Source organism: Podarcis pityusensis (assembly GCF_964106645.2).
Source record: "Podarcis pityusensis genome assembly, chromosome: 9".
Taxonomy (NCBI): Eukaryota; Metazoa; Chordata; class Lepidosauria; order Squamata; family Lacertidae; genus Podarcis; species Podarcis pityusensis.
This window is the reverse complement of record NC_138034.1, coordinates 5,476,743-5,503,798: the sequence shown is the minus strand read 5'-3', so window position 1 is coordinate 5,503,798 and position 27,056 is coordinate 5,476,743. Positions and strand designations below refer to the sequence as shown.

Below are 27,056 nucleotides of genomic sequence, written 5' to 3'. Positions count from 1 at the left end.
TCCTTTGAATTGTGTCCAGAATCCTGATTGGCAAGCAGTCCAACACTATAACCATTGCACTGGTCCCAGACGCATGTCTATTGGAAAAAGACAAAACTTCCTTTTACTGAAATATCTACAGACATATTTGTTATCTTGAGTAGGACATCTATGCATACCGTGTTAAAATTATGTGGCAAGCCCCCCCCCCCAAAAAATTGCACCCCTTGAAGCTATTAGGAGAAGGCACCAGATGTGCTTTCCATTCAGCCTACTCTTCACATACCTTGGAGGATATTTTAACGTGTCTTTTAATCTAGAATTGTCACTATGTGGTAGGTATTTTATTTCTGCAAATGGCTTTCAGCCTCAGCTTGAAGACTCTGATATGATAGGGAAGAGAGTCTGTTGCTTTCCCACACATATACATTCCTAATCAGATCATACCAAAAGGTTGCACTATTTATGTAATGACTGTGACCTTGCTGGTGTTTGTTTATACGAAATAGGTTAATGAAAATGCGAAGCAGGATTTGAAAGAAGGACTCAAGCTGTACAACACGGAAAATAATGTTGGGCTGAAGAATGCTTGGAATATCATTCAGGCAGAGGTAATGACATGAACATTTTATTTATTTTTTGCAAATGGCCCCCACACGCTGCCCTATTAATACATCTCATAGGACAGTCCTATTGTCTGAGGGGACATTATGCGATTGCCTTGCTGAAGTTAAGCAGTTTTGCGTCTGGTGAATTTAAGCTGGGAGACCTGGGAACTCCATCTTTGCTGCTTTGAGTTCCATGCTGCAGAAAAAGGTAAGATGTAAATGTACTCGGAGGTGTCAGTCTTTCTAAGATGCAGATATGTCACGATTTATAATGAATTGCTATATGGTAGTTTGTGCATTGGCTCGTGTTGTTTATAACATTATCAAACATCCCCAAAGCAGAAAAGTTTTTTTTTTAAAAAAAAAATAATTATATTGTTTTTCATATAATACAAGAACAACATGCAACTGCAATGACTTGTCCAGTTCTTACAGTCTTAAGCAGTTTCATACACAGTACACAAGCTGTACTTTTATTTATGTATTATCAGTTCAGGTATCCTCCCCACAGAGATTCTTGTCTTGAGGGTGAAATAAAAGTATATTCTGCCCCATTTGTAAAGGAAAAGAAAGGAAGATAAGTTTGACCCAAAGTATCAATCTTTGAAGTGGCGAGTAAGGCATTCCAAATAGTATTTAAGCAGATTTCAAACGGGATTTCTATGGATTGTTTCCAATATTGGACTATTGTTAATCAGGCTGCTGATAACAGAAAAAAATACGAAATCTTCATATAATTTTACTGTTTAAATTTGAGTCTAACCATAACAAGGAGGGACCCAAATAGGGTGGGAGGGCTTGCTGCGTAATTTTGGAATTAATGTGAAACACCTTTTCCCAAAAGGAGTATACCAACATGCAAGTCCATCATGGATGAAAATACGAGCCAATCTCTCCACAGCCTTTCCAGCACAAGGGAGAGATGCTAGTGTTTATTTTGGCTAGATGTGATGGAGTCCAGTGCCAGCAAAATATAATTTTGAGAGAAGCCTCCTGCAAATGAGCAGAGATTGTTCGTAGGGGTGGGTTGTGCCAAACTGATTGTCATTTATGATATTCAGTTATGATCCCTAAGTCTTTTTCCGATACTGTCCGGAGACCTCCTGTATCGCCTGCGTATTGTTCTAAAAGAATGCTATAAACTGAAGATGCAGCTCCTTTTATGTCATATTTTGATTTGTTACAGAGACTCAAATAACATAAGAGAACCAAGGCCCTTCTGTTCCAAATATCTTGCAAATGTGCATAATTGAAGAGATTGAAGCCGAGTTAACTGGGCATCATCCAACTTTTCTATTAGCTCATGCTCAGATACTGCTTTACTTCTAGAAAGAAAGTCACTTATGTGATAGATTCCTATCTTTTCAAGTTTTTTAAATTGTCCCTATTTATCTTCCGGTCGGAATGATGGACAATCTAATAGTAGAGTCAATGACGAGGGTCTGGGGGCCAAAATCAAGTCCTAATCCCTCCACACCGTCAGCACTGCCTTTAAAAATGGGTTTTGTATCTTTCTCCACTCAGTTCAGGACAGTTTCAGGAAAAGAAGTGTCCTTTCTGACCGTGAGGAAAGGAGCCCCTCGCTCTACACTCATGGAATGTCATTTTGTCCCCTAATCAAGGGGATCAGAGATTGACATGTTCAGTAAGTGAGCAGATGACAATTAGCAGGTGGAATGACCTGAAAGTGGTGACAAATAAGGTTTGGGGTTTAAAATACACAGTAGTGATTTTCCAAGAGGCTAATTTTTTGCAGTTATCACTCAGACTTGGCACTTGCTAGTGTCCAAGGTAACACAGCCTTTTCAAAAATCCTAAAATGTTCTTTCCGTTCCAGGCTGCATTATGTCTCATCTTGTCCTTGTCTCCTAGATGCACTGCTGTGGGGTTACTGATTACAAAGACTGGTACCTTGTACTGGGTGAAAACACTGTCCCTGACAGATGTTGCATAGAAAATTCTGAAGACTGTGGCCGGAATTCCACTAATATGAATTTAGTGTGGAAAACGGTAATTTTAGCTTACATAATAATCTGAATTTTTTCTTTAGTTTAACTTAATTTCTTTCCTTGTGGAAAAGGTATCCTTGCATGAACACCATTCAAGCGCAGGTATTAGGTACAGAGATATTTCAATTTAAGAGACTATTTTACAACCATTGTTCGGTCACCACTGTGACCTAGGACATGTGCTGAAGGTAAGCAAGGCAAAAATCTTGCTGAAAGTAAGCAAGGTCTGTGACTTCCAAGGGCTCCATCCTTTGAGGCCCCTCTGGGATATAATACAAAAATAGTAAAAAAAAAATCCCTAAAAGTAAAAATGCAAGTCAAGTAGATTCCTATCTGGTATGGTTAAACAAATCAGATAAACTGAAATTGATTTTTCTGCATATTTTGTTGTCAGTTAACCCTTCTGCTTTTGTATTATCGGTGCTAATTTCCTGGTCTATTTTATTTATTTGAGTACTTGAAACATTTTCCCCAGAGTGGCTTCCAAATGTGAGATTGTAAGTCTTGCCACCTAAAAGACATGACTCACAAGGAGAAGGGAGGGAGGCAAAATTGAGCACTGATGGAATTTGGGGGAAGGCTCCATATAAATTAAGAGGAAGGGCCAAAAGTTGCTCGTCATTGAGCAGTGGTGTGTTGTAGCTTCTCTTATAGCAGGGTGGAATGGCTGGTGATGATGGCAGCTGAGGGAGAACGCTTCGCAATCCCACCTTCTCCCTCACACCTCCGGGAGCCCCGTCAGTGGCAGAGAATGGTGCCGCCTATAGTTTCTTTATACAGCCAAGTATACCAATACTTGTGTTTAAAATTCTTCAGAAACATAGGTGGGGGGGGAGAATTGCAGGGTGTACAGTGGGAATAAAAAATGAGTTGTGCACTGATGGTACAATCACTGAAAAAATGCCTTCAAATTCAGGCATACTCTCTGCAAGCAACAAAATGGCCCACGTCTTCTTTCTTGTGCTCTTGCCTAATTTCTAATGAGACTCTTCTATTCAGCCAACAGATCAAATGTTTGTCACTGACTGAGCTTATAGTTTCTCAGTGAGAGGAAAATGTCCAGTAAGCACTCCTACTTTATCCCTGAGTGAGTTATTTCATTTGAAGCATTTGGCTCCTGAGCCAAAACAGGTTGTCACGGTGTTTTCCTACTTTTTTTACCTGGTGTAAGATTGGGGGGCAGGTGTGTCCCTTGGGGTAAGAGAAGCAGGACATGGTAGTGGTGGAGATAGCGGAGGCTGCTCAAAGTACAAGTGAAACAGGCTGCTGCTCGACTTGTACCTCCTTACGAGTAACAGAAAAGCTCAAGCTCCCCTGGGGCAGCTGTTTTGCCGCTCTCACAACGTTTTGGTGCACCTGTTGCCACAGCCAAGGTCTGAAGAGCTATCAGGGACAGCTAGGTCGAGTCAAAGGAAATTATTTATTCTGCCTTTGACTTTCCCCCTCCCCTCCCTGCAAGAGTCATAGATGCTAGGAAGAGTCTGTTTGAAAAGCACTGGTGTGCAATGGCTGTGTTTGCAAATGTGCCTGTTTGCTGTGCCTGTTCATATGTGCAGCTACGATTTCCAAACGCTGTGTATGTGGTTCATGTCAACATAAGCTTACAGAGCATATATGGCAGAAGTGTGAGTGCATGTGCCTCCCGACAAGTGTGTAGATGTGTGGACATGTACCTCCTGATGCTCTGTGGTTGAGGTGGATGAAGAGATAGAGGAGTGAAAAGAAAGCTGAAAGAGAGGGGTGACAAGTCTCTGCCTCTGTCCATCCATTAGATCACAGGGCCCCATTTATACCAATTATTCTTGCCATTATGCCTTGTCAGACTGATATAATGGTCAGCATATCAGACATGGGACTGGGAGACCAAAGCTCAGTGGGTGACCTCTCAACATCTCACAGAGTTATTCTGAGAATAACATGGTCAAGGGGACAGTCCCACTAAAAATAATATTATCATATTCTTTTCTAACGTTCCAAACTGACAGCAAGCGGCAATGTAGAAAGGAGGCGCCCAGATTTTGGCACAAGCCAGCCAAAGTTGCCTTCTAAATAAAACACCCTGAGGCATTCTGTCATGGCCTTACAATCTGCTTTTTCAACATATAAAACAAACATTGGTGGTATCTTTAACTCGCTCATTTTTTAAATGAACAAAACCCATTTGGTCAACGTGAATGTGTTTAAATGTATTCATATTTAATATGAGAAGCCAAAACAGGCTTCATCACGATTGAGCAGGACAAAGAATATGTATGAAGCTCTTAGGTTTTGTTGTTGATACAACTTGAACTTCCCATCATCTTGGGATGCTTCTATCAAAATGATTGTTTTTATTTACCGTATATATTTTCAAATCCTTTTTCACTTCCCCTTTCAGGGCTGCTATGAAAAAGTCAAGATGTGGTTTGATGATAATAAGCATATACTCGGGACAGTTGGGATGTGTATCCTCATAATGCAGGTAGGTGGCTCAGAGAATCCTTGTTTGGGCCTTTTTGCTATGGTCCATGGAATAATGCAATAAATGTGACAGCAGAATGTCTAGCGTATCCCCAGTTGGTGTTTTATGTTCTGAGCCTGTGACAGAGGTGGTTGAAGAAAGCAAAACAAAATCATCAAAGAATACACCTCTCTAACTTGGACTTTTGAACAGGTGTTTCTGCCCCCCCCCCCCGTAACAGTGGGGAAGGGGGGCTGCTGGGCTTATCAGCACCAGCCACAAGCCTTCAACATCCTTCCCCAGCCTAGCACACTGGACCAGTGCCCCCCACCTTTACACAGCCCTTAAACTCAAGAGAGATGGCTGTGTCCTCGCAGACCAGGCAGCCACCAGCCATGGGACTGGTGCAGAGAGGAGATCCAAGAAGTCGCGGACAAGGCCCCAGAGGGCAGGCAGCACTCATTTCCTCTCCTTTTTCTTCTCTCACTGTTGGGGGAAGAAAGCTTGACAAGCCTTCTCAAGGCAGCCATTAAAATGTGCTTCAGGAGGCTCAGGAGAGAATCCAGGGATATGAGATAATAATAATAATAATAATAATAATAATAATAATTTTTTATTTATATCCCGCCCTCCCCAGCCGAAGCTGGGCTCAGGGCGGCTAACAACAATCAAAATAATCCAACATTCTAAAAACATTCATTATAAAATTAATTAAAATCAAATTAAAATCAAATTGATGGCAACCATTAAGCAAAATTCTGTGCAGATTGCCAGAGGAGGGGGTCAGGCTGCGCCCTGACCAAAGGCCTGGTGGAACAACTCTGTCTTGCAGGCCCTGCGGAAAGATGTCAGGTCCCGCAGGGCCCTAGTCTCTTGTGACAGAGCGTTCCACCAGATTGGAGCTGAGAAAGCCCTGGCTCTAGTTGAGGCCAGCCTAACCTCTCTGTGGCCTGGGATCTTCAGGATGTTTTTATTTGCAGACCGTAAATTTCTCTGTGGGACATACCAGGAGAGGCGGTCCCGTAGGTACGAGGGTCCTAGGCCGTATAGGGCTTTAAAGGTTAAAACCAGCACCTTAAACCTGATCCTGTACTCCACCGGGAGCCAGTGCAGCTGGTATAGTACTGGATGAATATGATCTCGCAGCGAAGACCCCATAAGGAGTCTCGCCGCGGCATTCTGCACCCGCTGGAGTTTCTGGGTCAGTCTCAAGGGCAGCCCCACGTAGAGCGAGTTACAATAGTCAAGCCTGGAGGTGACCGTCGCGTGGATCACAATGGCTAGGTCGGGGCGAGAGAGATAAGGAGCCAGCTGCTTAGCTTGGCGGAGATGAAAAAATGCCGCCTTTGTTATAGCTGTAATCTGCGCCTCCATAGAGAGGGAGGTATCGAAGATTACACCCAAACTCTTAACGGACGATGCTGGCACTAAGTGCATCCCTGCAAGAGATGGGAGTTGCCCCCTCAATCCCATATCGCCCCATCCCAGCCAGATAATAATTTATTTATAAAATAATTTATTTATATCCCGCCCTCCCCAGCCGAAGCCGGGCTCAGGGCAGCTAACAACAATAAAATAATACAACATTCTAAAATCATTTAATTATAAAATTAATTAATTCAAATCAAATTGATGGCAACCATTGGGCTAGAGTTCTGTGAAGATTGCCAAAGGAGGGGGTCAGACTGTGCCTTGGCCAAAGGTCTGGTGGAACAGCTCTGTCTTGCAGGCCCTGCGGAAAGATGTCAAGTCCCACAGGGCCCTAGTTTCTTGTGACAGAGTGTTCCACCAGATCGGAGCCACAGCCGAAAAAGCCCTGGCTCTAGTTGAGGCCAGCCTAACCTCTCTGTGGCCTGGGACCTTCAAGATGTTTTTATTTGAAGACCGTAAGTTTCTCTGTGGGGCATACCAGGAGAGGTGGTCCCGTAGGTACGAGGGTCCTAGGCCGTATAGGGCTTTAAAGGTTAAAACCAGCACCTTAAACCTGATCCTGTACTCCACCGGGAGCCAGTGCAGCTGGTATAGCACCGGGTGAATGAGATGTAATTATGTTTCTTCTGCAACCACGTCATCTGTCTCATTCCTACTCCTGGACCAGATGCTGCAGCAAGAAGTTCTGAGCCAGGTCCCTTTCTGCTCCCTATTCCAGCAAGTACTGATTGATTGATTGATTGATTGATTGATTGATTGATCGATTGATGATTGATTTAAAATATATGGCAGCTGTGAAAAAGGCAAATTCCATTAGGAAAAGGGTCATAAATATAGGTGCCAATAAAATAAATATATACAGGGCAACCACATTTGGATTACTTTGCTCACCACTTCTCAAAAATGATATTATAGAGCTGAAAGAGGTGCAGAAAAGAACAACCAGAATGAGCAGGATATTTTAAAAGTTTTTCACCTCACTGCAAACATACTAGAGGGATATAATCCATGTACACCTAGAACGTGTTTGTGAGGAGCAGGACCGTCCCCACTGGCCAACCCCAACCCCCAGCTTCTAACTCATCTACCAGTTGCATGTTAAACATTACTGAGGAAACATCCTGTGTGTTTTCCTTGTGGCTGGAAATCTACCTTGAGCAAGAGGTCCTGATTATGCAGAAGAACCCGTGTGCTTACAAGTCCTCTCTTTCTAAAGCTGCACAGGAGGCACGTGAGGAACAGAGCTCTCTTCAGATGTGTGAAGTGGGGAAATATTCTGGGGAATTTTATCAAAAACACTTTGAGCTTTCTTTGAAGTGTTTCAATTTGAGAAAACGGTCTAAAATTGCTTTCAGTTTGCTTTGAATTTCACTTGCCTCAGACGAGTCACAATTCTCCTCTGTACAGCCAACCCATCATGATAGTCTTACAATAGCCTTATGGGATTATTGTAAAGATTGCTGAGATTTGTGTAGTGTGCTAGTCCGAACCATTAAAGAGTGCCATTCAAATTCTAATTCTTGAATTATTCCCTCTGTTCTCTTTCAGATACTTGGCATGGCTTTTTCCATGACTCTCTTTCAGCAGATTCACAGGACTGGTAAAAAATACGATGCCTAAGAAACACAACATTGTTAACTGCATCAGGACTTCTCTCTTGGCACTGCGGGTGCAGGAGGAAGAAAAACAACTCTGAAAAAGAAAATCAAGCTATACCTGCTTGGGGCCTCCATCCTACCATCCATCACGTGACTAAGCACAATGTATTACTGGACTTCCTTTTCGTTTCTGTTCATTTACCATTTTTGCCAAAGAAGAAAGGAAATTTACTGAGAGCAAATCAGCTTTCTGCACTACTTTGTAGACCCATTGTTTATACTGCTCTCTAACATTATTTAAGGAACAACCTTTACACTGCTATCTGTATTAGACCATTGAGGATAACCCGACTGGTGTGTGTTTAACTTCTAGGAAAAAATCGTTTCCATCTCACGGGTCACAAGCAGCTTATGCCGAACATAATACTGGGAGACTTGAAAAAGCCACGCAAATGGAGATCCTGTGAATTTGAGCTGCTTGGGGTGTAGGGTTTTTGTTTTTGAAGGGGAATATCTTATTATTATCTTACTGTGTATACTAGAATTTAGTACCCTGGTTTATACATTTTTACCGTTTCTCTCCTTTTTCTTATGCTTTTTTTTCAGAGTTCTACTGTGCAGTCTTTGATGGATGCCATTTTTAGTGTTTGCAATTTATATCCAGAAAGAAAGGTGCAGCTGGAGCTAAATGACTCACAGTCATTGTGTTACTCTCAGCTCAGGCCTGATGTCATGATGGGGCCTGGGTCACATATCACTTTTTAAGATACATGCCTAAGATTTTTTAAACGTACATCTAATGTGAGATTGAAGCAAAGCACGTTCGTGAGAGAGTCAGAACTGGCTGTGATCCCTTCAGGCCAATACTTTTGATAATTCTGTTAGTATGCATTTAAAAGTACCACACCAGGGTTTTCATATGTGAGACAGAAAGGGAATATGACCTATGATTCTCCATAACAAGAAACATCAGACCTTAAAAGAACAACTCCCAAACTTTGTGTGAAGGTAACTGCTACTATACCACAATATGTAAAGGTTCCTATGAGCTCCAGTTACCTAACCAGAGGCAGCCCACTATACTTCTGAATGATTCCCTGGTTTTGCTTTTCCTGCTTTCATTCAAACACCATATGGGGCACAGTTGCTGCAAGGCATGTGGCTGGATTATTTGCTCACTCCCAGTCACAGAGAAAACAGCAGAATTACCTGCTGGTTAAGAGAGATGTGGAAGGGGCTCCTCTGAAGGGGGTGAATTTTAACACATTCAGGCTTTTTGTGGTTTAAGAATGAACTTTTTCCAGAAAAACTGTGCTTCCGCTATCAGAGTTTGGGGAATTGTGTATTATTAAACCAGTACATTTTTAATGCAGATTGTCAGCCCTCTCCATCCTTCTAAGCCCTGGAGTCCTGTGAGTTGACAGGTAAGCGCTGAGATCCAGCCTAGGTTATTTTTTTACAAAACCTTCAGGAAGGCCTGAAAAATCTCAAGCATAAAAACCGAACCTATGCATTGTTCTGAATCCTAATGCACCTTGTGAGTGTAGTAGTAAATTTTGACAGGCTCATCACTACAGTCCCCAGGCATACTGCCAGGGAGAATTCAAAAACGCAGACAGTGTTTTGGTCCATTTTACCCAAGTTATATATTTCCAGACAGTGAACTGCATTGCATCGGTTCAACTGGTAAAATATATTGAGCTTTAACAGTCAGCTGATATGCAACCTTTTAATTAGAAACGTAGACAATCTTGCAAATCAGTGTTAACCGTTTGAACTGCTGTTGTGAAGTAGAAACTGATCAAAAGAAATGAAAGAAATATCTAAGCGCTACCATTTTTCTCATTCTCCAATTCTTTCAATGCAGAACTCTCATAAACTTACTTGAAATCCGCGTGCTCACCACGCAGATGACATCCTTGGCAAGTCGTGGAGGTTCTAAAAGAGTGATGAATTGTGGAAAATGAAAATTTACATTGCCCCTGCTATTTAAAAGCCCTCTTACGTTGGGTAGCATAATATATTTTTTATTTCTATTAATAACAGTTCCTCCCGTAGTTCTGAAACATTCACACAGGAGTTTTTGCTTCACATCTTACAACTTAGAAATGGACCTCCATGTTAAAAATAAACCGTGGGATGGCCCTTTACAAAATGCCTGCCTTTTCAAGCTAATCAAGTAATAAAGATTTTCCAGGACTGTGCCATTTAGGCTGTGGATGGGGAGGAGATGGCATGCTCAAATAATCCCTCTTCTAAAATAACCAAAACTAATCATTCATACACATAAAATAGAATATCAGAAATGAAGCCTTGGTCTTGATATATAGACTGTCCAGACAAATACACAATCCCCTGCCTGCTGCCCAAAGTCATGGAAATTATTTGCCACTTAACTGTATATATGGGTCCTAAAGTGATCTGCATGAGAACACTTTTGCACAAATTTAAAGTCCAAAACTGGGCTGTTCATTCTAATTCCATGAGTTTTGTGAAGCTTGAAATAAGGATAGCACCATCTTGCCCTTCAAAGGATCGTAATCGTTAGTTTTTCTAAGAAACAGTTTCATAATATTTGCAATTATTCCAGACTTTGCATTTCAACAAAGGAGATGAAGGGGATGAGAAGCAAGTAAAGTGTGTGGCAGATCCAAATAGGAAATGACTGCAAGGGGATGAATTTGGTGTTTTGCTCAATATTTTTACTAGGGATAGCTTTTGTTCATTTCAAATGTGTACGTGTGTCTTTGCACACAAGACGGCTGCTCTGCCTTCCATTTTCAAAGGTTGTTCAGAATTGCACCGCACATTGCACACTTTTTTGTCAACATTCCTGCATGTCCTTGAACATACACCTGTGTCTGTTGCTGTTTCTTGCAGTAATGCCCTCCCTTTGATCTCAGTTTCACAAGGGGATTTCTGTTTATTTTGCTGCTCCATAAAAAGAAGATGTGAATGGAAAAGAAAGCTGAACCACTTTGGTCGACTTGCTTATAGTGTTGCTTCAGTTAGGTGTTGTCCTTTCAACTGTGCTTATTAGCCCCAAAGTAGCTGTGTAGCTCCCTTATTTCTGACATTCGCCAGAACTGACAACATTCTCTTATACTCACCCAGTCCAGAAGTGGATTGGACTAACCATCAGAGGGTACAGCTACAGGGTACAAGAACACTCACCGTGAAAGCAGTCACCACTCATATCAGGGGGTATTTATGAAGCATATGCAGAGTCACATGCTTCCTTTCTGGCTTGGTTACTGCAATCCAGGTTGGGGAACCTCCAAGCCAGTCTTAGCCCAACAATGCTATTTCCTCCAAAGCACACACTCCTGTCAATCACCTGATATCACTTGTGATGTCAACTGATGGGCAGGAGGGCACGGTTCAAGTCTGGCAGGACATAATGCAGCAAGATGTAACCTTCACTCATCAGCTGATGAGTGGGGGTTAAATTACGCTCCGTTTAGTTACAGGTACCTTCCAGGGGAAGGAAGAAATAAAGGCCTTCCCAAACTCTATGGCTGGATTGGTACTTCTCTGGTGAGCACCAGCCACAGGGCTGGCAAAGTGCTAATTTCTGCTCTCCATGTGGGGGGGAGATAACAGACGGAAGCCTGCTGGGAATAGGTGTGCACAGCGAAACTGAGCAACATTAAAACCATCCAATGCTCCTTGCGCACAGCCAGGGAGAAGCTCTTAAGTGCAGGCTTTGAGAAGCTTGTATGATCCACACATTCCAAAGCACTGTCAGGTGCTTGGGAACACCATGCAAGGGATTTTGAAAAGTGAGTGAGACAACCTGCCTGTCAATCATGAAATGTCATGTTAACATCATGTGATTGAAAGGTAGGTTGCCCAATCTGTCGAATTTTCCTTGAGCAGCCAAGCCTGATAATGAGCTGACCCATGGAATCAAAAAGGTCCCCACTCTTCAAATTCTAAAAGTTTGGCACAGACTTACAGGTTGCTTACCAAGGAAGTAAAGGGAGTGTCCTGCTTTCTCCTCCTGCAGTGAGTGCTTTTGGCTTCTGTTCTGTCCACACTTGCTGCTCCCCGCTCCTTTTTTGCTTTCTCATTTCTGCTGTCTCTGCCCCTGTATTGAGGCTCTTCATGTGTACAGTTGTGCTCTGTGTACAGCAGCCTCAGAATGGTAGGCATTTACATACTGTCAGGACTTACTGGTTCTCAGATAAAGGTGTAAGTCCTTGCAGTGATGCCTTGCTGATGCTCTACTAGCCATATTGGGAAATATTTTTTCATTCATATTTACTTTTTAAGACCTGAGATATTCAGATGAGGTTGCAAGAAGATGGCTTACTTTTAAATTGGGGAAAATGGGACCACGTATATTAAGAGTTATGTCTGATTTGTTCTGAGTTGGGATTTATGAATGGACAGGTGCCCAAGGTTGTGTGTGTATGTGTGAATGAGTGCTTTAAAAAATTATTTCCGTTATTAAATATTACGCCACATCTCTACCTCTTTCTCATTTTGACCATAGATTTTCCCTCATCCAGTTAAGTTAAACTATTCCCACTCTCTCCCAAATCTCACATTCTTATGTCAATTAAGCAGGCATTAGAATAAAAAGAAAGAAAACAAAACAAGAGGTGAAAAATCCAGCTTGTATCTCTGCAGCCCCAAGGAGTCCATCACTCCTCCATATCATTTGCTGAGGCTTGACTTCAGAGATGTAGATCAGCATGTCACTTACCAGTGGCTCAATTACATGTTGCCATTGGATGGGGCGGGGGGGGGAATAAATTGGCACTTGTCTGCAGGACAAATGCTTCAAGTCTAAGACAAATGCTTCGTAGTGTAAGATTAAACCGATGTCATCTTACAACTCTCTTCCTGTATCCAAGATAGAACTAGATCTGCCAAGGAACATTAAGCTTCTCCTAAAAAGGGCAAGTCCCCCTTCTTTCTCATTCACAACATAGTCTTGGAGCTTAGAGCACAACTCTGCTTGCTGTTCCATCACGCTCCATGTATGATACAAAGGTCGGAAGTGGGGAGTCTGCTCTCCACACCTCTGCCCACCGTGTGATTTAAATAGCTCCAGGGTCCCTGGAGGGAGGTCCCACTCTTCCCTCATGACATGATTCTGATCACCTGAGAGATTCAGCTCTGTTATAATGCTCTGCTATAACGCATTTTCCTTCTCCCGTTCCAAATCACTGGCATTGTCTGTATGGGATGGAACGTGCAATGTGATCACAGTGTGATATGTTTCATTACTAAACTGTACAGGGGTCACTTGAGTTCTATGATGGAAGTAAGGGGATATAAATGTAAGAAAATAAATAAAGAGATGTTGCTGGGGCAGAAGGGAGAACTTAGTTTTACTGGGTTGGGCAGAAAGTTCCATGCTCTTCATTCTAGCTACCGTAATTCTGTCTTCATGTGCTTTAAGTTCGTCTGCATTTATCCCCTAATACAGCATTCATACTCATGAGTTTGTGAATACCTTTCTCTAGAACGTTAGAGGAATTAATTAACACAAGTGTTATCCTTGAACCAGCTGTTGCTACCTCACAGAAAAGCAAGCAGCAATATGAATTGGAAATCCTTTCAAAGTTGCACAGTGGTATCTGTTGAATGTTAATCTCTGGTGATTTTTTCCCCCAGGGTTTCCATTTAAAAAAAGATAAAATTGTTAACTATAAGGCAGAAAAAGCCTAATTCACTGATAACCAACAGCAGCTCCACATATTGTGCATTGGTAGACTTAGGTTTCTTCCAGCAAATATGTAAACGTGTTAACAACAGATATCTATACTTAAACACCTGTCTCTGTATATCTGAATTGTGAAGCACCTCTATACCCTGTTCCTAATGGATAATCAGATTATCTGATTGCAATCCCTGGATTATGTCTTGGTCTCTGACGGTGCACTAGGACACCCTGCTAATTTTCACTGAGGTGGCTAAAGCTGTATCGGAGCTGTTCCATTTAAGGCAGCATATGGTTCACACAGTCCCACCATATATAGAAATTAGGTGCCAGGGAAAAGGATTCTAGACTATCCTTCTCCCTGACATGCTAATGTTTTCCATGTAGGAAGAAACCATGAATGCATAGTGGTACAGCCCAGATACTACTTTACCTCCTCACTAACAACAAGGCCTAGGATCAGGTAGCTGGCCATTTTGCCTTCTTTTAAACCTTACTTTTTGTAGAGTGCTCACTTACATTTTATGAATGCATAGCACATAGATATTTCCTGTAGTCTTTTAAGCATTATCCAGACCATGCTGTCGAGAATGAAACAAACCATGGATAGCCATGGAAAGCTGGTGTTGGGCACTCTGGAGCCTTGGGCTCACCGGAGTCCCCTGTGCTCATGCCCTGGGGGAGGAAAAAGATGACTCAGTTGGCATGTGGGAGGTGTATGTGAGTCCCCCATGGCAGGTAGTGATGCCAATGGGGGGCCAGAACAAAAGGAAAACAGCTCCACTTTGCATGGGAGTGGGTGGAATTGTACCCCACATAGGACAGGGCAGATTGCTGCATAGACAACACAAAAGCAATACTGTTCTTAAGTTAAGAAAACCAGATATTTCAAGGGAAATCATTGGATTATACTCTTAATGAATACTAATTGTCCTGTAACTGTTGGGCAAAAGGGATGCTGACTGACTTTATTTTAAAACTACGTTTTTGGCGGGTGGGTATGCATCTGGGGGGTGGGTATGCCTTTCCTCAAAAAGAAAACAAATGTTGCTTTGATTATTTAACTACACACTTTTAGCATGTTTTTAAATAAAATTTCATATTGAGCAAAAACATTTTAAGCATATACAACTGTTGATTTGCATTTATATTAAAGGTTGAAGCAAAGCTTCTTGTTTTGTTCATTTTTAATAACCATGTACAGAGTTTTATATGTGTTTTTCTTTGCCTTTTATACATATATAAATTTGTGACACTCCTCAGCTACTGCAAAAAGTTTGTGGTTCTGGCTGTGGCCTATGTGTGGCTAACAGGAAGCAGTTATGTATCTGGCATAAGGACTTGACCTGTGGTTGGTCTAACTTGGGCCACACATACCCAAAAGGGCTGGGCATCCCTATTTGTGCATTTTTGCCTTTCTGATACATGTATCATATTCTTATGGTGAAGGAACAGAGCTGCTAAAAGCTACTGCTTTTAGAGGTCTATGCATATGAATGTGTCTAATTCTACTGTGAATTCTTTTGAGTACACTTGAACACAATGACAACTATGGACAGCCTGGGTGGTTGACATTTATTTATCTATTTCATAAAATGTATCTGCCACTTGACTGTGGGGGGGGGGGGACCAAAAGAGTTTACAAAAAGATTTTTTAAAATTTTTATAAAGAAAGTTACAGCCATAGTTTAAACCATACAGAAAGTTCAGGCAATAGAATAGACTAAAACAAATCATAACTCATACAAACTTCCTAAACACCTGAATAGGCTTGTCTAAATAGCAGTGTGTTTAGCAGGCACTGAAAAGAATACAGGGAAGGTGCCTGCCTGACCTCAATAGACAGGGAGTTCCAAAGTGTTGGTGCTGCCACATAAAAAGATCTAGTCATTACAGATAGTGTGGGTATTATGTGGCACCTGTAAAAATGCCAGTTCTGATGATTGAAGCAGTCGAATGGGCATCAGGAAACCTATGAGAAGGTGGGACTTTGGAGAGCCTCAAAAAGCTATTGGAATCCCAGTATTCCAGCAGGGGCCCACATGAGAAGCAAACAAAGACAATTTTCAAAATAGATTGTTTGAAAAACAAATGTTTTCAAACTTTTAAATGCAAGACCATAAGGGCCCTTGCAATCTTTCAGAATATCTAAGTATTCAGTGTAAGCAGAAAGAAAGAAAGAAAGAAAGAAAGAAGGAGAAAAAATGTATTATTTATACCCTTTCTAGCAAGTATAAAAACATAATAAAACATCAAACATTAAAAAAACTTCCTGATACAAGGCTGCCTTCAGATGTCTTCTAAAAGTTGTGCTGTTCTTTATCTCCTTGACATCTGATTGGTGGGAGTTCCACAGGAAGGGCGCCACTACCTAGAAGGCCCTCTGCCTGGTTCGTAATTCAATTAAAAACTGAATATGAAATGATGGGAAATTTGGCTCTTTCTGTGTGTCCTTGTGCTTTTTTGAAGTTGATATGTTACTCTTTCAGCTACAGCAATGGTCCAAAGCCTACCATACCATGGGTCCAAGGAAAGTATCTTCTAATGTGAGCCTTTAGTGCACTATTTCTAGGTGTTCTGTTACTAAAACAAACAAACACTGAGTCTTTGAATGTGACATCTTCGTTAGCACCTTCAAATAAGTTCAATATGGTTAAGACTGGCAACATAAAAGGCTGGTCTGTGATATGAAGCCAATGCTATTCTAGGCTGCATCAACAGAAGTCTAGTGTCCAGGTCAAGGGAAGTAATAGTTCCACTCTATTCTGCCCTGGTCAGACCCCACCTGGAATACTGCGTCCAGTTTTGGGTGCCACAATTTAAAAAGGATGTTGACAAGCTGGAAGGTGTGCAGAGGAGAGTCTAGAAGCAAAGCCTGATGAGGAATGGTTGAAGGAGTTGGGTATGTATGAAGATTTCATGGTATTGAAGTGCTGCACATTGTTGTTAATGAATTTTTGTAAAGTACATCGAGTTGTTTAGTTTGTGATTTATCTCTCTGCATTCCCAGGGTGTGGTAATGAACTTGGCTGAGATTCCTTCATTGCAAAGGGTTGGACTATATGCCCCTCAGCAATTACTAGTTGCCACCCTTTTGATTTGAGAGACAATGGAAAAGTGTGCCATTGGGAGTAGAGTAAAACTGTTGGAGTTACAGTGATTTGCTATGGGAATACCACTAAAGGTGTGTGTGGGTGGTGGTCCTCAGTATGCTTTCATTGGAGGTGACATGGAAGCCACCTGTGCAATCTTGCCTTGCAGGGAGGCCCAACTCCCCAGTTCTGACTGCGCAGAGGCTGCAGTTGCCCAGTGAAAACGGAAAGATACTCTGCACGTGCTTAGATGTATTGCTAAATGGGTATAGTTGGAGGAGGTGGGGTAATGTACCTTCAGTACCCTTCCCCTTTCTGCTTACACTCCTGGAGAGCTGAGGCTTGAGGCGGAAAATCCAAACCGATCTAGCCATATAGATAAGCTGAACAGTGATCGATCGGTTGCCCTTTCAATTAGACCCTCAAATCTGTTTGCGCTGCCTAATGGTCGACTCTGCCCGGGAATGGAGGAAGGGAGCTTTTGACGCTGCTCCCTAAGCTGCCCTTCCTTCAATGGAGCTGGCGGTCTCCTCGCCCAACGCCAGCCTGCGCTTCTGCTGCACTGCCTGCCAAAGAGGTCTTTTGAGGACAGAGCAGAACTGGAGTGTCAGGTGCTTTCACTTCCAGCTGGAGGGGGGGCACCTCTATTGTTTTCTATTTTTATCTTCCCGCCTCATCCCCAGATGCTGCAACAAGTGCAGCGCAAGGTAATGCAGCCCCGGCGGCAGCCCCGCACCATTTCCAAGGCAGGAAGGCGCGCTTGCTTCTATGGGGCTCCGGACCCGTCCTTGGGAAGCTGGGGCTCTTCGGGAAGGAAGGCTGCCGGCGGGCCCGGCCTGCTGCTCGGCCCGGAGCGGGGACTCTGCGGCGCAGCCCCGGCACAAGAGCCCAGCGGGGAAGCCCGGGAGTTGCCATAGAGACTCGCGGCGCAAGCAAGACGTGAGCTCCCTTCTGCCGAGCCGGAGCGAGAGGAGTTAATGGGCTGACCCACAAAATCTTCTCCGGAGAGGCGAGCGGAGCCGCACCGAGGGCGCCTTCGAGCGGGCGAGCAGTCCCGGGCGGGAGCCGGCCATGCCGCCCGCCGGCCCCCCTGGCGCTCCGCGTCGCCTCCGGATCCCCCGACGGGGCAGCTGATCCATGTCCGCCCAAGTTCCGCGGCGTCGGGTCTTCGCTCTTCCGCGGCCGAGGGGCCTCCGGAGACGCCTGAAGCGCCTGTTGCTCGGCAGTTGGAGGCAGGCAAAGTCGGCCGGGCTGGAGAGGGAGCCCGGGGAGCCTGGATGCGGAGCCGACGGGCGCCGGAGCCTTGGCGGGGCAGCCGAAAGGCACGCGCGGACGCAGCGCCGGAGCGCGCCAGCCGGGCCGAGGGCTGAGGAAGCGAGCCAGCTGCCACCCCCGGACCCCTCGGCCGGCTCCTATGGGCACCAAACACTCTTCGCGCTGCCTGCTCCTCAGGAGGAAAATGGCGGAAAGCGCGGCGGCGGAGAACACCGAGGTGAGAAAGCGGGCGGCGCGCACCCCCCCCCCGGCCCCTTGGCAGGCGCCCACCTGAGCGCGCCCCGGAGCCCGGCGTCGCCGGCGCCCAGCCTCGGCTCCCCGGCCGGCGAAGGAAGGGCAGCGCCGCGGAGACGGGCACCTCTCGTCTTCCCTCCGGCCCCTCGCCGAGGGGTCCGCCGGGGCTTCTCCCTGCCCGGGGGCGCGCGGGGCTGACTCCTTCTTGCGCGGAGTGGTAGCGGAGGGTCTCCCGGCCGGGGCTCCCTCCTCTCCGGCTCCTTCCCGGGCCGGACACCTCGGGCTGCTCTCCAGCGCCTCCGGCCGCGCGGCTGCCTGGAGCGGAGCGGCGAGGGCAGGATGCAGCCCGCAGTGCCCGGCGGAGCTGGCCCGGGCGCCGCAGAGGGAGCGAGCGGCGGGGCGCGCGATCGGTCGGGTCGGTCGGCTGCACGTGGCGAAGCAGCCTCGCCGCGGAGTCGGAAACTCTTTGGGGCGGGAAGGGCCTCCCCGGGAGTCGGGGCTGCGCGCAGGCGGGCGCCCGAGGAGCCCACGTCCCTTTCCGTCTGCAGCTTGCACGCCGGGCTCCCCTCCCCGAAGACTTTCGACCGGCCGCCCGTTTGGCCAGGCTCGCGCAGGGCGCTGACCTACTTTGCCTGGGTCTCGGCTCTTGCGGGGGGAGGAGGGTGTCCGGGAAATGTTTAATCCCCCCCGCATCGCAATCTGCCTCCAGTCTGAGCTCCACAACTCTTCGCCTACGTGCAAGAAAGATTTCTAAATGCGCCTGAACGCAAGGCGGCTGGAATGATCTCAAAGGAGAATGATTAAAGCAAAAAAAAATAAAATCGAGGCGGGAGCCACATGGCAGGTGCTGCATGGAAGCTCCTGCAAACACTTTGTGAGGGAGACGATGCTAAAAACAGCACCCGGCGGGCGGAGCATCTGCAAAGTGCCGGAGGAGCAGCGCCGCGCCGCCTGCAACTGGGGTTCGAATGAAGGTCACTGGCTGGCTAGAGTTGTTTTACCTAAGATGAGATGCTTGAAGGTGGGGGAGCGTATTAGCTGAGACCTTAAACTTTAATTATTTGAACCACGTTATGTTCTCCCATCCTCCTCCTCCTCCTCACCCTGTGAAGGCAGGTAGAAAATGTTCAGCTTGGAAACGGAAAGCAATGAGTTTGCCCTACTTAGGCTGCATCCAAATGACCTGTGGTAGCCAGGTAGAACCTCCATGTTCAAAACAACATGCCCCAGAATACCAGGTGATGATTGTGATCTGTTTGCTGCAAAGATTTCTGCTTAGATTCCGCAGGCTCTTCTCATATTGAAATTAAATGTTTGCTAAAGGGAGAGTAACATTATAAACTAATTAAAAATGGGTAGCTATTCTCTACTGAAGATAGAGTTAACAAGATAACGGTAAGTTTATATCTTACAACATATCCGTAGTTCTTACCTTACTAACTCTATGTTATAACCCACCCTCTTCTTTTGTGAAGTTAAGGCGTTCAAGGGTGCTTCTGCAAGTATCAAATCTCACCTTAACCATAAACTCACTGATGACTGATCGCTTTTGTTACTTCAGTCCAGTGCCGTGCGGCCATTGGACTAAGGGACTAGGCTAGTCTCCTAAATGTTCCCCTGGTCCCTCCTTCCCTGTCCCGGGAAGCCTCTGCCCTGCTTAGGGAGGGAGGTGCGATGCTCATTAGGACGTCACAACGTCACACGCATGACACCGACTCCCCATGCCTCTCACAAGCTAGCACCTCTGGTCCTAACTGTTCCCTATGAAAAATTTCACCACACACCACTGCTTCAGTCATTGTTTGAAGAAACTTCAAACATCTCTGTTTGAATAAATACTGTTTAAGAATGAGTAAGAAATTATGGTGGGTCTGTCAAGCCTATATTTGTTAACTTGGACCTAACATCTACATTTAATGTTATCTTCAGATAATTATCTACTAATGTAGTCTACTATTGACCTCTGTCAGATGATGTATCAGATGCTTTATGATACTGCTTCTTTCAAATTAAGACTACAGAATCTGTTTTCTCACTGGTTAAACTTTAACTGCATGCTGAGTCAACTTATTGTCTTTTATAACTGATATTTTCAGTGACCAACAATGTACCTGCCATTAATTAGTCATAAAGATATAACAGGCATATTGTACCAAGGAATTCCATTAATTAACAAACTTGATAATACTCTGGTTCAGCTTCATAGATTTGATTTCTTCTGGTGACTAGCAAGTTGACAACTGGCGCTGTGGGTTAAACCACTGTTCCGCTTGGGCTTGCCGATCAGAAGGTCGGCGGTTCAAATCCCTGTGACGGGGTGAGCTCCTGTCATTCGGTCCCAGCTCCTGCCAACCTAGCAGTTCGAAAGCACACAGTCCAAGTAGATGAATAGGTACCGCTCCGGCGGGAAGGTAAACAGCGTTTCCGTGCACTGCTCTGGTTCGCCAGAAGCTGCTTAGTCATGCTGGCCACATGACCCAGAAAAACTGTTTGCGGAAGCAGACAAACGCTGGCTCCCCCAGCCTTTAAAGTGAGATGAGCACCTCAACCCCAGAGTCGTTCATGACTGAACTTAACGGTCAGGGGTCCTTTACCTTTTTACCTTTACTGTCTATTATCTAAAAACTACCCTGTAAACAAGAACTAATGAACTGATGACTTATTGAACTGATAAGCATTAGCAATTGATTTCCTGAATAACTGATAACCAATGACTGATGACTATTTTGATAGTGATTACTAACTATTAACAAGAGCAGATGGGTACCATTGATGTTTGATCTTGTTAGACTGACCTGCTTCTTCAAGGGAAGTGCAGCCTTAATCCAGGGAAGGTGTCCTTTGCAACTCATGGACCCCCCATGAAGCCACCCTCCTGCTTGGATTCACATCCAGGCACTGGTCTTCTTTTCCTGATTCTGATGGTGTGGAGGGGTAAAGCTGGTGTCATCAGCATTGGGTGGCACCTCAGTCCAAATTCCCTGATTTGGCATCATTTCAAAATGGCCTCATATAAGTAGCATGGGGAACAATAACAGTGGTCTGCTGGCCATATGACAGAAAGCCATTGACTACATGAAATAATTGCTGGAGGATGCAGGTGGTGGAAAAATAAGTTTCCCTTATCATTGCTTCCACAATAATACACTGTTAACCCATATTCGGTCAGACTTAGCTTTGTACCACTGCGTTCCCGTAGTCACCCTTCCTCCTTCATCACATACACGTCTCCGAGTACTTCATGGTGTTGGCAAGGATACCCAGGAACAATTGCATTGAAGGCCTACACATCTCACGATTCCCACAGTAAGAGAACGGCCTCAACAGGAGTGCCAGCTGCATCGGCTAGAAAATTCTTCAGAGCATTCAGGAAACAACCTGATTCTATAATTCTCCAGGGCAGACTATCTCAATGGGTCTCCTCCTCTGCAGAGGCAGAGAGGCGCACCCAGCCCAGACCTCACCAGGGAATCATTTGACCATGACCGTGTGCTCAAATCAGCTTTGTTGCAAAAATCAGGTCATGTTCTGCCATATTGGGACAGCCCTGTGGTTCTCATGGAGGCCATTAAGTCCTGAGCCAGAGCACTGAGGCTGCCTGGAGATGAATGTAGAATTCTCCCAACAGATTAAAAATGGTCTGTACAGGCCATGGCTCTCATCCACTGAAATTCTAAGGAATATACTAAATCTAAATTAGATCTATTCTAGATATGAGTTTTCTCTTCTGATGTGTGTGCAGAAGAGTGGCTAGGACTTATGAGTGTTTTACAGCCTATATTTCCATACTTTGCTGCGTATTTTGTGATTTTAAATCTCTGCTGCTCTCTCATGACAGAGTGAGAATTTCCATAATTCTTCTTCTTTTCTAGGTTGGCAGTGGTCCTTCCCCACCCATTCAGCCTCCAGCTGTTCCAAAGCCTGTCCAATCCACCATTCCTGTTCCAGGCAGAGGAAAAATAGCAAAATTCCTCAATCCAGAAGAGATGACATCAAGGGATTATTACTTTGATTCATATGCCCACTTTGGAATTCATGAGGTAATCCCTTAAAAAAACACTACCGTATTGGCTCGAATATAAGCCGCACCCGCAAATAAGCCGCACCTTTAAAATTCAAGGCTTATTTGTAGGTGCGACCCATCTCCTGGCACTACCGCCTCCCAGCACTACTCCCCCCACAGCCGGCAGCGGGGTAGGCTTGGGAGCAGCGGGCTGGCTGTGCACTGCTGTCCCGCACTCCCAGGCTGCTCTTGGGGGGGAACCATGCCACTTTTATGTAGTTATATGTAATAAATATTACAGTGATCAAAATCAAGAAGGGTCAAGGACTTATATAAAAAAAATGGAATTCCCAAGGTCTAGTTGTACCTCAGTCCCTCATACATGAATTTGTATGTGTGTATAATGCTTTGAATAATAATAATAATAATAATAATAATAATAATAATAATAATAATAATTTATTTATACCCCGCCCATCTGGGCGGCTTCCAACAAAATATTAAAATACAGTAATGCATCAAACATTAAAAGCTTCCCTAAACAGGGCTCCCTTCGGATGTCTTCTAAAAGTCTGGTAGTTGTTGTTCTCTTTGACATCTGGTGGGAGGGTGTTACACAGGGCAGGTGCCACTACCAAGAAGGCCCTCTGCCTGGTTCTCTGTGACATGTAAAATTTGGTGGAGATTTCAGGCAGCATCACCTTTGATGTAGTGGCTGAGAGATGTAGCCTGCAGGCCACCAGCTCACCATCACCAATAGCCAGTTTAAAATGTGACACACATTTGAAGCAGGTCCTCAGGCGCAGGGAAGTAGTTGAGCAGGTGGAACTCACCCTGTCTTATCTTGAAAATGTATTAGCCATCAGCTCCGCCCTCTAACCAACTGAACTATCTACAGCGGCACTGTTAGCTGCTTTAACTATATAGCTAAAATGGCTGCAAAACTTTGCTCAGAAACTTCCACTTGCCTAATTCCATGTTAGATCAAACAATATATAGTACGGATAATTGAACAGCGATTTTACTGATGTTGTTCATGTTACTGTGGAACGTGAGCAAGGGATGGACTAAACGACCTCCAAGATATAGCTGCAAAATCCACGAATCTGTGAAAAGTTCCAAGTGTTTTCTCCCCAAAGTTGAGAACATTTTTGCTAGCTAAAACATATGATGATTTTTAAAAATGGAACACAAGTAAATCATGTATTTTCAAGTAAACATATGGTGCCTTTTTCTAACACAGGAAATGTTGAAGGATGAGGTGCGCACATTAACGTACAGGAACTCCATGTATCATAATAAACATGTTTTTAAGGATAAGATTGTATTGGATGTTGGAAGTGGCACAGGGATCCTTTCAATGTTTGCAGCAAAGGCAGGAGCCAAGAAAGTTTATGGGGTAAGAAGAGCATTTTCTGAAAAATCCCGTCACGTTTGCATGTATATTTTTGCAGCTTTGTAGCAGCGTTGCCAACTTTTGATTTTAAAAATTTAGATGCCCACAGTGAAGTTCAATGGACTCTGACTAGTCAGGATATGGAGCCAGGCAAAATGTTCTGGCAATCAATCAAAATGTCTGGCTTTTATATTACAAATTCTAGCAATTGGCCCAAAAATCAGCCAGGTCAGTTCCCCTCCCCCAACCAAGTTGGCAACCCTACTTAGAAAGGATCTGCACTAGATATTCTTTCCATCTTGGTGTCATTCTCATCCATTTCTTTTCTTGCTACATGTCACTTCTTTTGTGTGTTTTCTTTTGTGTGCTTTTTCCAAAGTCCCACAATTTGCAACAGGGCCTACCGACAAGGAAATGTGCATAGGATTGTACCTACAGATAATTCCTTTGGCTCTTTTCAGCCACATGGTGTGTCCTAATATCTGTGAGGTTGGAGTCAGACATTTGTTTAGTGGTAAACAAGGTGACTCAAGTTGAATAAGTTCCCCTCACAATTTCTAACATGGCAGCTGCATATTGAGATTGTGGCTCTGCACTTCCTGGTTCAGATTCCTTTGAAATATTTTCTGGTAATTGATGAGAATTAGATCTGCCAGTGTTAAGTTGTGGGTGAACATATCAGACGACACAGCGATTCTTCAAACAGCTCTTCTTTATTCAGAGGCCAGAACAGAACTGAACTGAAGGGCTCAGTCAGCCTGCTTATATAGAGCTCCAGTACCACGTTACTGTAACAATTTCCTAAAACTATCCAATCATTGAACGTCACTTTCGATCCTTCATTTGCATAACTATCTACAGTATCCCCCTGCTGGCCCAGGGTGAGAACTTCAGTACATAACAGCCAGTCAGGCTGGAAGGGGGTGGGTTAGAAAAATATTTCACTGTGGAAAAGGGTGTCAGTAACTCTAGAGTGATTTCTTGGGGAAGGTTCTAACCCCTCATCAGAACTTTCTGACAGCCAGTCACTCTTCCCCCACACTTTGCGCTTTATTTCTTTGGCTCTCTTCCAGACTAAGCTGAGCCAGAAGCAGCTTACGACAACATCCAGGTAATATCAAAATACAAAGCATTTTGTATTTCCTCCTGTCACTAACATACACTGCCAAAGCACTAATTTAAAAGAAGTTCACATAATAAAAAACAAACAAAAAGGGATAAATATACAATTATCTACATTATGAAAATACAGTAATAGTATATAAGTGTGTTGGAAGCTGCCCAGAGTGGTGGCACAACCCAGCCAGATGGGTGAGGTATACATAATAAAATTATTAATGATAGAATAGTGATATATAGTAATAGTATCAATAATAGTAATAATCAATCAATAATATGACAGTAAGTAAGTAAGTAGTAAGTAAATTTTTATTTATACCCCTCCCTCCCCGGCCAAGACCGGGCTCAGGGCGGCTAACATCAAATGTCAAATACATTAAAACACAATCAAACAATTGATTAAAATAGTTTAAAAATTAGAATCAGGGTAAAATTAAAAGACTGCCCGCGAATTACTGCCACAGGGGTCGGGAACCTCAAGTATTCATCAGGGCCAGCTATCCATGTTGGTCCCACATGACCCGATAAAAGAGATAACTTACAGGGTTCCATAGAGGGGGGTCAAACTGCGCCCAAACCAATGGCCAGGCAGAACAGCTCCGTCTGCGGAAGGATGTAAAGCCCTGCAGGGCCCTGGTCTCCTATGATAAAGCATTCCACCAGGCTGGGGCCAAAGCCGAAAAGGCCTTGGTCCTGGTTGAGTTTAACCTCCTTGAGGCCCGGGACCTCCAAGATATTATTATTTGCGGACTGTAAGGTCCTCCATGGGGAATACCAGGAGAGGCAGTCCCGTATTATGAGGGTCGTAGGCCATATAGGGCTTTAAAGGTTAAAACCAGCACCTTAAACCTGACCCTGTACTCCACTGGGAGCCAGTGCAGCTGGTATAGCACCGGGTGAATGTGATCTTGCAGCGAGGACCCCATAAGGAGCCTTGCCGCGGCTTTCTGCACCAGCTGGAATTTCTGGGTCAGTCTCAAGGGCAGCCCCACAAAGAGTGAGTTACAATAATCAAGGTGACTGTCACATGGATCACTGTGGCTAGATCAGGGCGAGAAAGGTAAGAGACCAGCTGCTTAATACAGCGGAGATGGAAAATGCCACCTTTGCTGTGGCTGCAACCTGCGCCTCCATAGGGAGGGAGGCGTCAAAGGTTATACCCAAACTCCTAACAGAAGTGTTAGCAAACTAAATACCTGTCACACATTACTCAAATACAGTGTCACACTTGGGTTTTCCATTAAAAATCCACTTGGTACAGAGACAGTGAGCATTCTAACTTCCTCAGACTGATTTAGAAACAATGCTACAGTGTTGTCCAGAGGTATTAGAAAGTGGGCCAGGTTCCAGGAAAAATGGCCTTGGAAAGCCCCCCCCCCCCCCCCGCCACTGAGCTCAATGAGTTTTGACTATATACGAGTTTGGCCTTGGACACGATCCCCGGAATGTAACCCCCACGCAAGTTGCAGGCTTACTGTAAGGATATTTTAGCTAGTCACCCGCTTCCTGCAATGTGGAAACAAGGAGCCCACCTATGTTGAGTCAGACTGACCTATTTCTTTGTTAAATCTAGGCTATAAAATATTTATGGCTAATAGATTTAAAACATTTATTGGCAGCTATATAAAGGGACAGAGCCTAGGGCTTGCCGATCGGAAGGTCGGCAGTTCGAATCCCCGTGACAGAGTGAGCTCCCGTTGCTCGGTCCCTGCTCCTGCCAACCTAGCAGTTCGAAAGCATGTCAAAATTCAAGTAGATAAATAGGTACCACTCCGGCGGGAAGGTAAACGGCGTTTCCGTGCGCTGCTCTGGTTTGCCAGAAGCGGCTTAGTCATGCTGGCCACATGACCCAGAAGCTGTACGCCGGCTCCCTTGGCCAGTAAAGCGAGATGAGCTCCGCAACCCGAGTCGGCCACGACTGGACCTAATGGTCAGGGGTCCCTTTACCTTTACCTTTATATAAAGGCAGTGACTGATTTGTGAGGGGTTATGTTCCAGACTCCCACACTCGTTGGTGGGGCCTGTGTAAGCTGCCCTCTTTTTGACTTTTTGGGTCGCTTCCAGGGTTGGTATGATGCATGCTTGCGGGGTTGCACACATATTGGACAAACCTAAAATGATCACTGGCTGTACGCTTCGACCAATCTGGTTTTGTTCCAGGTCCAATAATTACTGATCCAACAAGAAAATGATTAAAC

At 44.5% G+C, this 27,056-nt stretch overlaps 3 protein-coding genes across 11 annotated transcripts in view; all 3 read left to right on the top strand.

Annotated features, from left to right (window-relative positions):
• The window catches only part of TSPAN9 (tetraspanin 9), a 125,211-nt gene extending 110,305 nt beyond the window's left edge, over positions 1–14,906 (top strand). For all 4 annotated transcript variants that reach the window (XM_081020153.1, XM_081020152.1, XM_081020150.1 and 1 more), the window contains 4 exons: positions 489–590; positions 2,460–2,597; positions 4,974–5,057; positions 8,016–14,906. In XM_081020153.1, the coding sequence (XP_080876279.1) occupies positions 489–590; positions 2,460–2,597; positions 4,974–5,057; positions 8,016–8,087 (396 nt within the window). In that variant the 3' untranslated portion in view covers positions 8,088–14,906. The remainder of the gene's footprint in view (positions 1–488; positions 591–2,459; positions 2,598–4,973; positions 5,058–8,015) is intronic.
• A 1,087-nt stretch (positions 14,907–15,993) lies between these two features.
• The window catches only part of PRMT8 (protein arginine methyltransferase 8), a gene marked incomplete at its 5' end in the record, with an annotated part of 31,359 nt that continues 20,296 nt past the window's right edge, over positions 15,994–27,056 (top strand). Inside the window, 3 exons of one of the 6 annotated variants that reach the window (XM_081020094.1) lie at positions 15,994–18,323; positions 22,213–22,380; positions 23,587–23,742. In XM_081020094.1, coding sequence (XP_080876220.1) covers positions 18,246–18,323; positions 22,213–22,380; positions 23,587–23,742 — 402 coding nt within the window. Of the gene's footprint in view, positions 18,324–19,403; positions 19,579–22,212; positions 22,381–23,586; positions 23,743–27,056 lie in introns of those variants that run through there. The other 5 variants (XM_081020097.1, XM_081020093.1, XM_081020092.1 and 2 more) reach the window with 5 other exon arrangements.
• Positions 17,879–27,056, top strand: part of WFS1 (wolframin ER transmembrane glycoprotein) — a 198,981-nt gene continuing 189,803 nt past the window's right edge. The window contains exon 1 of the mRNA XM_081019902.1: positions 17,879–17,883. The gene's annotated coding sequence lies outside the window, so the exon portion shown is untranslated. The remainder of the gene's footprint in view (positions 17,884–27,056) is intronic.